The sequence below is a fragment of the Mustela lutreola genome, chromosome 17 (assembly GCF_030435805.1).
Source record: "Mustela lutreola isolate mMusLut2 chromosome 17, mMusLut2.pri, whole genome shotgun sequence".
NCBI classification, from domain to species: Eukaryota; Metazoa; Chordata; class Mammalia; order Carnivora; family Mustelidae; genus Mustela; species Mustela lutreola.
The window spans coordinates 8297700-8311284 of record NC_081306.1 but is presented as its reverse complement, the minus strand read 5'-3'; the positions used below and the strand labels follow the sequence as shown (position 1 = coordinate 8311284).

The 13585-nt window shown below is 43.3% G+C and overlaps 2 protein-coding genes across 3 annotated transcripts in view; one reads left to right on the top strand and one right to left on the bottom strand.

The window, feature by feature from the left end:
• ACSM5 (acyl-CoA synthetase medium chain family member 5) overlaps positions 1-13585 on the top strand; it is a 110161-nt gene that overhangs the window by 41143 nt on the left and 55433 nt on the right. The gene's annotated exons all lie outside the window — the stretch shown is intronic.
• The window catches only part of PDILT (protein disulfide isomerase like, testis expressed), a 40668-nt gene that overhangs the window by 2119 nt on the left and 24964 nt on the right, over positions 1-13585 (bottom strand). The window contains exons 5-10 of one of the 2 annotated variants that reach the window (XM_059154672.1): positions 12894-13031; positions 9242-9352; positions 9034-9159; positions 6289-6486; positions 3724-3844; positions 1068-1246 (exon numbers count right to left, since the gene is read on the bottom strand). In XM_059154672.1, the coding sequence (XP_059010655.1) occupies positions 1068-1246; positions 3724-3844; positions 6289-6486; positions 9034-9159; positions 9242-9352; positions 12894-13031 (873 nt within the window). The remainder of the gene's footprint in view (positions 1-1067; positions 1247-3723; positions 3845-6288; positions 6487-9033; positions 9160-9241; positions 9353-12893; positions 13032-13585) is intronic. The other variant, XM_059154673.1, reaches the window with a different exon arrangement.

Below are 13585 nucleotides of genomic sequence, written 5' to 3'. Positions count from 1 at the left end.
GTGAGAATTTAATGAGCTACTATATGAAAAGCACTTAAAACAGTGCCTGACTCACAGTGAGTGCTGTATATAGTTATTTTTACTGTTATCATTAAAAAAGACTAGTTATTATTTTACAAAGCATCTGATACATGATCATTGCTCAGCCATCCCTAGTTCCCTTTAGTCTTTCAGTCTTTAAGATTCTGAAGCTGCTTACTGCCCACTAGTTGTCTACACTCTTCAGATAATGGAATATCTGTGACAGCTGCACCACAGCTGCACCCTCTCAACCCAGCCTCATTTTCCACGACTCTCCCATGTGCACGTTCTGTACCGGAAGGATGGCCTCTTCTTCACAACACTGTGGCCACCCTTTTGCCCACCTTCTCATGCCTGTTGCAATTCTGCCTATAGTTCACACCCCTCCACTAATCTGATTTAAATCTTCAGCATTCTTTAAAATCCCATGTCTGCATGGAATATCTGCCCTCCAGAATCTGTCCCCTTCAATTCCAGTTGCAAGTAGAGGTGGGCCCGCATCATGACTTCTCTCCCACTCTGTCATACTCCTGTTGGGGCAGGAACCTTTGCTTGCAGTGCTTTGATGGACACCCTTCCCCACATGCCAGAGCAGCACAGAGAGTATGTTCCATGGCACTGGCGATGCTTGGTGATTGTGACACTGGTGTGTAAAAGACATTGACCTATTTTTCTATCATGTGGTCTTCCCTCTTTTCGTAGCACCCCACCTCAAAAATTTACATGGAGATCCCCCCCCCCCACCTTATTCCAAATAGTCTGGGTAGAGCTCAGCCCCAATATCAGAGGGAACCACATCTTCCTGACAATAATGACTAGGTCAGAGAAGAGCAGCTGACCCAAGTGGGACTCCATTCTGCAAGTCTTGGGACTTTGGGGGAAGCTCATGGAGAGCACGCTTCAAATTGAACATGAGAGGATAAGGGGGGCTGGAGCCGAGAATGAAGCTGATTTGGTAGAAGGCAGAGCTGGAGATCAGGAGACACTGGGTCCATGATAATAGCATAACGATATTTCCGGGTATGTAGGTCCCAAGAGCCCCTCACTTGTTGAGAGTTGATGGGGAAGAGCCTGAAGAAGGGGTACCGGTCCAGGTACATCAGCTGAATGTCATTTGCTGTGATGTCCATCTTGGCAATGGTGACTGTCGAGTGGTTTTGATACTTTCTGCCCAACTCCTCCAACACTGGGAACAGTGCCTTACACTTATCTGACCAGGGTGCATCTGGAAGAGAAGGGCTGTTGTGTAAGCTCACACTAATAAAGACTGAAAGCCAGTGCTACCCCAGAAATACTGTCACTGTGTTCTACTAATGGTCCTGTTATTTCTGCAAATTACATTTCTTCCTTCTTTGAATACTATATTACTTATTTTACATTTCAGCCTCAGTACCTGGTCATTATTAAATCAATTAGAAAAAAATTAATCTAGTCCCCTCTACCCAGACACTAATATTTTTAGCAGGCTAGGACATTTTCTTCTAATTTTTTTTTTTTTTTTAACATAGCTTTCCACTCCAGGGGCACCTGGGTGGCTCAGTGGGTTAGGCCTCTGCCTTCAGCCCGGGTCATGATCTCAGGGTCCTGGGATCGAGCCCCACGTCAGGCTCTTTGTGCAACAGGGAGCCTGCTTCCCCCCACCTCTCTGTCTGCCTCTCTGCCTACTTGTGATCTGTCTGTCAAAAAAAAAAAAAAAAAAGTCTTTAAAAAACAAAAAAATGGCTTTCTACTCCAGTTGAAGGAAAAAGAATACGCTAGATGATTCCTTATGTTCTACCAGAAATTGTGTGTGTGTGTGAGAGAGAGAGAGAGGGAGAGCATGCACACACAAGAGTTTTCTAGCAGAGGTTAAGCTCACAGCCCAAGGTCACTCAGATAATTAAGCAGAGGAAGTGGAATTTGAAGTCAAGGCACTTGTGACCATTCTACCACCCTGCCTTTTAGTCCTTACGGACCATTCTTTTAGCTTTGAATCAGGCCCTCTGAAGAAAATCAGGGACGAGCTCTAACCTTCCCTGCTTATCAACCCCTTAAAGTTTTCTGGCTCTGTGGGAGGGGTGGCCTCAAGGGCCCCAACACTCTGCATTTGGATAATCATCCCTCCATTTACAAACCAAGTGCCTCCATGATCATCTGTTCTCCCCACAGCTCCCCTGGAGCCAGATGGGCCTGGGTTGGAGTGGGAGGGGGGTGGGGAGATAATGTTCGCAGCCCCAGGGGGCCAATCTGACAGGTCTGCTTTCAAGAAAATGAGGCTGCTTTTGCCTTTTACCAGAACCAAATAGGCATTCTCTTAGCTCTGTGTCAGTTAAGTATAGAAAAGTGGCCCCGCCTCTTATCTATTGCACTTAAAGGCAATAGATCATGGTTATTCCATCATATGGCCCTTAAACACCTCACCCTGTGGATGAGAGTCCATTTCAGTGAGGTTTTTAAAGGCATGCATGATGCAATGCAGCCCTCAGGAAGGAATGGCATCAGAGCTTGATTGGAAGTTTTTGCCTTCCAAGTTACTGTGGGACTTGAGGTAATTAATCTTTCTGAGGCTAAGTTCTTTGATTTGTATCATGGGGAAATCTCCTGGACCTTCCTTAGAGGCTTGTTTTGAGGAGGAAATAAGAGCACGTGTATACAGCCAACTCATGCCTGGCTCATGGTGGGTGCTCCATAGATGGTAAAATACAAGAGATTTCTGAATAACTTCAGTGTAATCCTTCTCTGTGTCTCAGGGTGGGAGAGAGGTCCCTGGCTCTTGCTCTCATGTGCAAATCAGAAACAACAGAGAAAGGGCAGTAGTCCTTAGGCAAGCACTGAAAGTAATTACAGCAATAGGAATAATAAGAACTGTCATTTATCAAGTACTTGGAATATGCCAGACACTGCTAAGCTCTTAACCTGCATGATTTGAGTCTTCAGTTTGGCCACACCAACTCAGGTAGGTTCAATACGGGCCATTTGACAAGTTACATAAAGCCAGAATTGCTATTCTGTCCAGCAATGACCAGCCAAGGCACTGGGGTCAGGCTGTCCAGACTCCCAATTCCAGTTCCAGCACTTACTCACTGCCTGACTTTGGAAGTTTTTTCACCTCCCTGAGACTCTGTTTAGTCCTGTGCAAAGTGGTAGCAATAATAGTAGTTACTTTCAGAAGTATGTTATGAGGGGCGCCTGGGTGGCTTAGTTGGTTAAGTGACTGCCTTTGGCTCAGGTCACGATCCCAGGGTCTTGGGATCGAGTCCCACATCGGGCTCCCTACTCAGTGGGGAGCAGCTCCCCACCCTCACCTCTGCCTGCCTCTCTGCTTTCTTGTGCTCTTTCTCCCTCTGTCAAATAAATAAATAAGCTCTTTTTAAAAAAGTTATTAAAAAAAAGTATATTGTGAGGATTAAATGAGATAAAGTATAGAATGGCTCAGCAAGAGGCCTGGTATACCATAGCATTGAATCAGTGTTAGCCATCAGCATTATTATTGCTATAGAAGCCACAGGACTGGATTATATGGAAGGTATTCCATATGTTCCAAGAATTGGATTTTCAGGGAGAGTTGATAGCACCTTGATCCAATCCCTTTAGATGTTTGAAGACCATCCTTGGCATGGTGTTTTGATAGATTTTGGAGATTTGGGGCCCCAGAATTCAGGAGCAACACTTGAAAGGTAATGTCTGGGCCATGTCTTCTATGACTTCTGCAGAGATACTTACAGAACATCACAAATACATCCCTTTCCTTGTCAAAGACCACTACGTTGAAGTTCTTCCCAACGAGCTGCTTAACTGGCCCCTGGTCCCAATATTTTGGAATGTCTTCACTGGATTGATGTTTCTAGGAAGCAAATTTGAGAGGTCTAACAGTCTTCAGAAAGGAGTTGGCAGTTGGGGCTCCCTGCCCTGATGGGAAACAATGAAAAGTTTTCTCTTGTTCTTACAACTACTTTGGGAAAGAGTTTGAAGTTCTTGATGTCTAGCCTGAATTATTCAGAGAAGACTGAGAGATCAGAGGGTTGGGAAGAGGCAAGGCTTCAAGCTTGGATGAATTCTAGCATTCCAAATACATGATTCTTGAGGTTCTTAGATGAGAGTGGGGTTCACATCTTCAACATCTTAACTAGTTTGTCCGTCCCTCCCCCCAAAATTTAGCTGTTCCCAATTACTTCAAGAATCAAACGCAAGATAATTTACGTGACCTGTAAGACCTTTATCACACTTTGGCTCCTACCAGTCTCATCAAGTTCATTACCATTCTTTCCTTGGTATCTTCAACTGTACTGATCTTCTATTTCCCCAAAGGGCTAGGCTTCTACCTCAGGCCTTTGTTTATGCCATAGCTCTGCCTGGAGGGTCTTCCCCACTCCTCATTCCTGCTCTCTGTTCTCCTTTCCCATTAACTCGGATTTGCAGTAATTCCCTCATCCCCATAGCAGCCTCTAGAAATGACTTCAGGATTCATTTTGAGGGAGCATAAAGGAGGTGGAGGCTGGGCGTGGTTGATGGGAAATGATGAAAAAGATGAAAATTAGAAGTGAGCCAGATCAGGCATTGACATCTCGTGTCATGTGAAAGGTGCTCATCTCTATTTCAAGAGCATGGGAGTATGTTTTGGCCCTTGAGGAGGAGACAGACACCTCCTGAGGTAAACTAGTGGGAAGGGAGAGAGAATGGGTAGAGCTCTGGGTAGGTTTGTAGATGTGGTGATGGAAAATGAGGGGCCCCTGTAATGATGATACATGGTCTTTTACTCAGCTGAGACTGGAAGTAGGAATAGGGTATGAGGACAGAGACACTCAGATTCAGAGAATGAACACACTAAGAGAAATTTATATAGAGATGTCAGGACATTTCAAAGAGCCCCTGGGAGATTTGTGATTTCATGAGGCCTGCCTCATGGTGGTGGTCTTTTTCTCTAGCCTTGGCCTGGAAAGAGTAGGGACGTTAAGTGGGTTCAACCAGAGTTGTGATTTTGCCTTGTAAATTCTACAGGGTATAAAGAAGTAGAAGGTAGACTAAGGAATAAAGAGATAAAGAAGTTAAGGGAATCATCAGCAGAGCTATGAACCATGGAATCCAAGTTCATGAAGGAAGGCAGAAAAGAGTTTGTGAAAGGAGATCAGGAGATTGGAGTCCATGAGAAAGGTAAAGAATTGTAGCAATGTGGATATTAGAAAAAGAAATTAAGAGGATGGGGAGCTTGAAATCACATTTTCAGAGGAACTGCCATCTGTAGTGTGTGGCCCCAAGAGCAGGGGGCTCTGATGGCTTGGACATACCCGTTATGAAAGGAGAGAGAGAGAGACAGACCAGGGTTCTGGATGCTGGTGTCTCTGGAAATGATGGCAGAGAAGGGATGGAGGGCAAGTCTGCAATGAGGAGCTTAAGTCTCCCGATAGCGAAAGGGACATGATCAGAGGACAGCAATGGAGGGAGGGAGCAGAGGATCCAAAGTCCAAATGCATAGGGTCTGGGGTTTTGAAGGGAGGAGGAGGAGAAATGACATGGAAAATATCAGCCTCACCACTTGGCTTGTGATGATGATGTGCATCAGAGAAAGAAAATGGCTTTCACTTGAGAAGGCGTGTCTGTGCAGGAATGGACAGAAGGTAATGGGAATCCTCAGAGGGGAGCTGACCAATCATTCTGGTTTGCCTGGAAAGTTCCAATTTATTCTTGTTGTTCCAGAATACTTTTAAAGAATGCACACCCCCACCCATTAATCTCAAAAGTGGTCCCATTTGGAAAATAAAAAATACAGTCTCCTAATTCAGCAGGGTGGCTGGGGGACATTGCAAATGCTACATAAACAGCAGGAGATACTGTGTTACGTCTGGTCCTGCTACAGACTCTCCTTCCTTTTAGCATACAGGCTCCTTTCTAGCCTCCCAATAAGAGGCACATAAAATCTTTGAGGCTAAATCCTGATTGCTTAATATATCCCTACTCTATCTCCTCTCCGATAAAATCCATCTATCCTTAAATCTTTCACAAGAGAGTCTGAAAGGAGGAAAAGTGTCTCCTTTCAGAGAATATTGGCCCTGGGAGCTCCTGCATTTCAATTCTGAAATGCCGTTCAAAATAAAAACGTATTGGTGGAATTGTTAAATGATGGAATTATAGAGTCAGGACAGGTCAAAGGTGAAAAGATTGGAGATGGAGAGATATGGCTATTTCCCCACTTTGAACCACGAGATTCTGCCTCCCCATTCAGATAACCAAAGCCAGCAAAGTTACGCAGTTTTGAGGTTCTGAGTAAACCTTGTCCAAAAGCAAACTTACCTTGGCATTTCTATTCAGGAAGCTATGGCCAAATTTCTTGAGATTTTCATAGGTTATCTCCTCAGAAGGCATTTTGTACCTTGCGTCAGAGCTTAAGTTTAGGATTTGTACACATGGGATATTAACCTCTGTGATCCTGAAGTATTTCAAGATATGTCCGTTTCTGGGTTCATCTGCATTCACAAGGATGAAAAGGATCTGCCAAATCAAATAAAACCTGAGTCTCTCTGGGATTGGAGGCCATGAAAAGGGTAAAGATTGAAATTAGCTAAGGAATCCCTTACTGAAAGAAATTTGGGAAACCTTGGGAGAGCCCTAAGGGAATGCAAATAGCAGGGTCTATGGCTATTTCTATCTGAAAGACAGAACAACTTTCTATTGGGCAGGGGCAGCTCTGTGCCCTAGGGCACAATCAGAGGTCAGCCTCCAGCCTGGGGTTTCACCATCCTTGTGCAGGGTCCCATCCACACAACCACAGGAAGTCAGGAGGTCCTAAGCTTTCATCCAGATCCTTGGACAAAACAGTAACTGACCCTCTCTGTGTTTGTTTCCTTACCCATATGGTGGTGATTATAAGAGCATCCACCTTATAGGGTCACTGAGAGAATTAAACAGGACAATAAAAGCCTGGTTTGATACTGGGAAGTAAAAATGCTCAATATGTGTCAACTCATTATTATTCTAGATTATTCCTTGCTCAAGGAAATTCATGACTTCATTCACTCGCCATTTAACAAGTGTTCCGCAGAGTACCCGCTGGGCATTTTGCGAAGCACTGGCGATACAAACTGCCCAAGGCAGATAAGATCTGCCCTCATGGAGTTTATGTTCTAGTGGAAAAGACACACAACAAAGGAGTAAACAAATTAATAAATTCAGATAGCAATGAGTGTTAATTAGACAGTAAAACAGAGCCCCGTGATAGAGAATGACCATACAGGTGCAATGAGGTTAGAGCCCAGTGTTACGTAGGAGGGTCAGGAGTATCTGAGGTGGTGACGTTTTAGCTGGGACCTGGGTGATCAGTTAACAAGTCAGGGGAACATTGAATCAGGCAGTGGAAACTATCAGTGCAAAGGCCTAGGGTCAGGGAGCTTAGAATATTCCTGAATGGAATGGAAAGACCAGTGTGGCTTTAGCACCATGAGGGGAGAGTCAAGGGAGACAAAGTTAGAGATGTGTCAGAGATGAGATCAGAGGTCTAGTAAGGAGGCTGGCTTTTATCTGAGTAAGATAGAAGGTCACTAAAGAATAGTGAGAGCCAGAAAGTGCTACGATAATTTTTAAAAGATGACACTGGTTGCAGAGAAGAAGTAAGAGGCAAAGCAGGAAAGCCACAGCAAACACTGATACCCTCAGGTCATTCATCTATCAAAATATGAAGGGCCCTACTATGTGCCTAACAGGCTTCCCTCTGCTGGGGAGTGGAAAACAAAGCAACGCGTTAGAACCATCCTTGGGGAAAAAAAAAATCCTTGAATATTTCAACAAATATTGACTAGCCATGAACAAGGTAAGATATAGGGGAATGGCCTGTGTGAATAATGTTCATCCATTTATCTTTGGCTCTAAAATGGATCACAATCAAATGGCATTCAGGAAGCTAGATAGCTGGGGTAAAGGCCATCTTAGAACCTTATCTCCCAATATATGATTAAAAAAAAAAACACTCCACTGAGATTAAAGAGTTAAATAAAAAAATAAATCTGGGAGAAATATGGCTATGTATTGACTCTTACAATGTAAGAGATATAGAAGGAAGCAGTCAGATTGTGATCAGCTGAATCACACCAAAAATTTAAAATTGAATAAACCAGGAAGTTCTATCTACAAGAACTATTTATGTAATTGGAACAAACTCCCTGGAGAATAGTGTGGTGGTTTATAGCACGAACATTAAATATGCACCCTAGTGGCTTTACTGAGTGTTCATTTTGGGTTTCAAAGTTTTTAATGGTTTCATTTGAGTTTTAGAGTAATTTTCATCAAAAGGAAAATAATCTGCCATTACTGTACTTCTCATAAAAAATAAAAAATGAAGCAAATTGCCCCCACAGTCCAGGTGGTGGGACACATAGGTATGGCACTTGAGAAAAACAGATTTGTTTCTAACAGTGATGAGAGCAATAATAGCGCCGCTCACTGCACATTTGCTCATTGCTTTGCCTGTGACACCTCTAATTCTTCCATGAAGTTCTCCATTTTACATGAAGTGATTGAAACTCAGAGGCTAAGACAATCATGAACAAAATCTCTCCCAAGAAGAAAAGAGTTTGAAATCAGGTCTGTGCGATGCTAAAGCCTTGAGTCTCAGCAGTTACTTATCAATCCGTGCCACTTCACACCTGCAGGCTGTTCATACTCCCTGACCTCAGACAGGGGTGGTCTCTCCTCCCCCTCACTTCCAGGCCGAAGACCACCCACAAGGCAGCCCTTCACTTGTGCTGGAGCATCTTTCATCAAAAAAGCAGCCAAACCATCATGTTCCCATAGTAGACTTCTCAAAAAGATGAGGGAAGGAACAGCATAGGTATGGCAAGAAAGGAAGAGATGCTGGGCAGGAAGGAGGAGGAAGCTGGTTTAAAATTAAGTAGGAGATAATATGTAACATCAATACGCAAATAAGGGAACTTATGCAAATGAACATGCAAATCACCCTGGGTTTAATTTACAATCACCAGGGCAGCAAACAACATTAGTGTCCTGGATACCCATCCAACAAGGGCAGTAGCACTTTCCACAAACCTTATTTGTAAATTCCTTCGATGCCAATTTATAATGCTGCATTATCAAACCAAATGATTCCCAGCTTTTGGAGGCGAAGAGCAGCATGTGATTCAGGATGTGCAATTCATAAATCAGGTCCTTGCTCTGAAATTACCAGGGAGGTGGGTCATCCATGCACACAGCTGCCCTACCTTCCCTTCTCCCAGGGACCCTTTGGCTCACTGACCTCAGTGTTGTATTCAATAACAAAATCGGTGAGGTGCCCTTTTATGACTTGATTGAGGACATGTTTGTTGGTAATGTCATTAATAAGCTCCTCGCGTTTCACAATTTTTCCCTTGGACAGAAGGAGAAAAGCATTGGAGGACGATAGCTTCCATAATGTAGACACTTTATAGATACAAATAGCACAGTTTTCCCCATGGACAAAAGGAGAAGACCATAGTGACAAGCCTAATCTGTAATGTAGGTACTTGGTAAATATGAATGGCTGGACGGATTAGCATGTAAGTGAAAGATGGGCCTGTGGCAGCTTTGAAAATCTCCAGTCTATAAAGCAGGGAGTGTGTCAGTGGGCAGCCAGTTGCTTCATTTTGAAATCCATCCAAATAGTTGTGTTGATGCAGTTCCTTGCACACTGCTCCTAACCAATGATGCTGTGTTGGGGGTACTAAGGCAAGCCCATTTCTGGGAGATGCAGGACTTCTCTGGTAGGTGACAGTGACCAGCTTTCTTAGAACTTCTCTGCAAGCAGGGGACCTTCCTTCCTTCTAGAAGGTCAGACCTTATGAGTGGCCTGATGAGTCTCCCCCAGCTCCTTCTCTTTCCCTTCACAAGCATTTTCCCTAATCTTTTGCATGTCTAATCCTGCTTGAAGACTGCTTCTCAGAAGGACTGGATTAACACAGGGAAGGAAATAGTTCTCTGTAGCTTAGGATCAAAATCTGTGTGGGAAGGAGAACAAAGATGTAGCTGTCTCTGGATGATTTCTCCCTACTCTCTCTTCGCCTTCATGGAGCTTAACCTGTAGTCCAGACCTCTTGCCTGGACTTTTGCAAAAGCTGCCTAATGGTCTTCCAATTTCTCGCCTTGTTTCCCTCCAACCTACCCTGCACCTTTAGCCAGAGTGATGGTCTTACACTCTCGTTTAAATACTTCATAGGTACTGTTGTCCTTTCGACAAAGCTGAAACTCTTTTCTGAACATGATAATAGTCGATAATTTTAATCAGACTTATGGAGAGCTCATATTGCATCAGCCACAATGCTGAATACATTATATGCAAGAACTCATTTAATCCGCATAACATTCCACTGAGTTACGAATCATTATTTCTCCCATTGTACAGCTGAGGATGTTGAGGCACAGAAAAGTGGAAGTGACTTGACCAAGATTGCTAAGCAAGTGAGAGGGGGAGCCAAGATTCCAACCCAGTAGTCTGACTGTAGAGCTCATACTCTTAACCATTAAAATATACTGACTCTGTCCTAGTCCATTTTTCATGTTTGCGCTTGGTTTTTTATATCGTGATGAGGTTTATTCTTTGGAAATTTTAACTTTTTATGTGGTCCAAATTTATTAGTATTTTTTTTTCATAGTTTTGTGGGTTTCTGTCATGCTTTATAAAAGGGCTTTCCAGCTCCGAGTTTAGAAATCGAAGTCCCCCGTGGCATTTTCTAGTCTTTCCATTGTTTCTTTGTTATATTTTTAAATCATAAATCAATCTGCAATTTAGTTACATGCATGGAAGGAGGTTATATAGATTTAGCTTTTTTTTTTTTTTTTCTAAATGGCTACCCAGTTCTCTCAACACCAGTCATTGAATAACATATTTTATTTTATTTTAAGTTTTTATTTATTGGACAGAGATCACAAGTAGGCAGAGAGGGATGCAGAGAGAGAGGGGGAAGCAGGCTCCCTGCTGAGCAGAGAGCCTGATGCGGGACTCGATCCCAGGACCCTGAGATCATGACCTGAGCTGAAGGCAGAGGCTTAATTAACCTACTGAGCCACCCAGGTGCCCCTGAATAACATATTTTAAATATCATCTTTATCATATACTAGATTCCCATATGTATTTGGATCTATTTTTGGACTCTTTGTTGTCCCATTCAAAGACGCAAATCAGGTTATTTTGTTCTCCAACTTAAAACCTTGTAATGACTTCTAAGGGCCTAAGTAAAATTAGTGGCTCACAGTCTTAAGCAGGTCTGGCTATCACTTTGCCCACCTCCCGTGTGGCTCTGGGCAAGTAACCTAACCTCTCTAAGCCATATCTGTAAATAACATGATTATTGTAAGGATTTGGCTTTGTGTGACGAGGGAGTAAGACATGTTCCAGGAACCAGATTACAGTGTCTAGAGTTACACTGTTCAATAGAACTTTCCGTGATAATGGAAGTGCTGTGCTGTCCAATATAATAGCCACTATTCACATGTAGCTTGTTTCATTGAGGAACTAAAATGTTAATTTAATTAATTGGAATATAAATAGTCATATGTGATAGCTGCCCTATTAGACAGCTTGGATGGCCTGTTCTCAGATCCCAGTGAGGGAAAGGAGGAAAATGTGTAGTAGAGGCTAGACTGAGGAAGGCCTTGTGGGCCTTATTAGGGCCTTGAGTCTTTATCCTAAGAATAATAAGAAGCCATTAAAGAGCTTTCAGTGGGAAGGAGGCAGGTGGTCATAATTTTTGAGTTTTGGAAATACAACTGTTTATTTTTTTTAAAAGATTTTATTTATTTATTCATGAGAGAGAGAGAGAGGGGGGAAGAAGCATAAGAAGAAGCAGGCTCCCGCTGAGCAGGGAGCCCAATGTGGGACTCGATCCCAGGACCTCGGGGCCACGACCCAAACCGAAGGCAGAGGCTCAACTATCTGAGCCACCCAGGCATCCCATTGTAAATATGACTCTTTAGAGGATAAGAGAGAATGTGGCAGACCAATTGGGTGAATGTTGCATTAGGCTATGGGAGATCATGGTCACTTGACTTAGTTAGGATGGCAGCAGTGGAGAGAAATAGACTCAAGGGATACTTTGGATTTAAAATCTATAGGTTTGGGGTGATGGACAGTTGTGAAAGGTGGAGAAGAGGGATGGGTTAGAATAATGCCTGAGAGTATTCTGATTGCTCAGATGGGACTTGGGAGAAATGGTGATACCATTCATTGAGAGGAAAAAAAAAAAAACTGAAAGAAGATTTGGAAGATTGGAAGGGAGATTATGATGTTAAGCTTGGTCATGTTGAGACATCTGGTGATGGATATGAAAGTCTGGAGATAGAGAAGTCTGGCTGAAAATGGGAGATTTGTAAGTCATGGGTGTATGGGTGGTAATTGCTAATGGAGGGTGGGTGAGAGAGCAGGGACCGGAAGAAAACATAGGGGAGAGGACTGAGCTTTAATGACTGGCATTTACTGGTTAAGAAGAGGAAGAGGAGGGGCGCCTGGGTGGCTCAGTGGGTTAAGCCGCTGCCTTCGGCTCAGGTCATGATCTCAGAGTCCTGGGATCGAGTCCCGCATCGGGCTCTCTGCTCAGCAGGGAGCCTGCTTCCCTCTCTCTCTCTCTCTCTCTGTCTGCCTCTCCATCTACTTGTGATTTCTCTGTCAAATAAATAAATAAAATCTTTAAAAAAAAAAAAAAAAAAAAAAAAAAAAAAAAAAAAAAAGAAGAGGAAGAGGAGCTTACAGTGGAAGATGTCTAGAAAGGCCAGAGAAACTCTGGGTGACTGTGATCTAATAATAGCTGCCTAGTCCAATGCCATGTAGCTTGCAGGTGGCAGTGGCAGAACCAGAATTTGTACCCAAATTTTGTAGCTACATGCATAATCCATTTTGAGCTAGGGACCCTTCACTCTCAGTAGAACCCAAGTCTTACCTTTTTGAACACCAGAACACTGTCAAGGGTGACATGGAAACGTCCAATGACATTGCTAATTGATATCACTCCAAATGTTAGCTCTGGAAAGTCTTTGATCATATCATAGAACAACTCTGCCACTTCTTCCTCTAAATCCTGTTTGGAGAAAGAGATTTGGTGGGACTTTGGTGGAAAGAAAAACGTCTGGCTTATTTAAGGTCAAGGTGGAAATGGTGATCAGTTCATCTCCTCACTTTTCCAAGTTCTGGGGTTTTCCTGGGTTCCCTAAGTCCCCTTTCATGAAGTTACATACTCAGAATACTTCTGTGGCTATGACTAAAGCCAAAATAGGCCAATCCACAGAGATTAAAGGAAAGAGCTGATAAGCTCAACTTTTTCCAGGTATTTAGAATAAAGCTGTTCTAACACACAGGTTGATAATTTTTTTTTTTTAAGATTTTATTTATTTGACAGATAGAGATCACAAGTAGGCAGAGAGGCAGGCAGAGAGAGAGGGAGAGGAGGAAGCAGGCTCCCTGCTGAGCAGACAGCCTGATGTGGGGCTCGATCTCAGGACCCTGGGATCATGACCTGAGCCGAAGGCAGAGGCTTTAACCCACTGATCCACCCAGGAGCCCCAAGGTTGAGACTTTTAAACATGTATTCCTTAATTGTTTTCAGAAGAGGCAACTGGGTTGACCATGCGGATC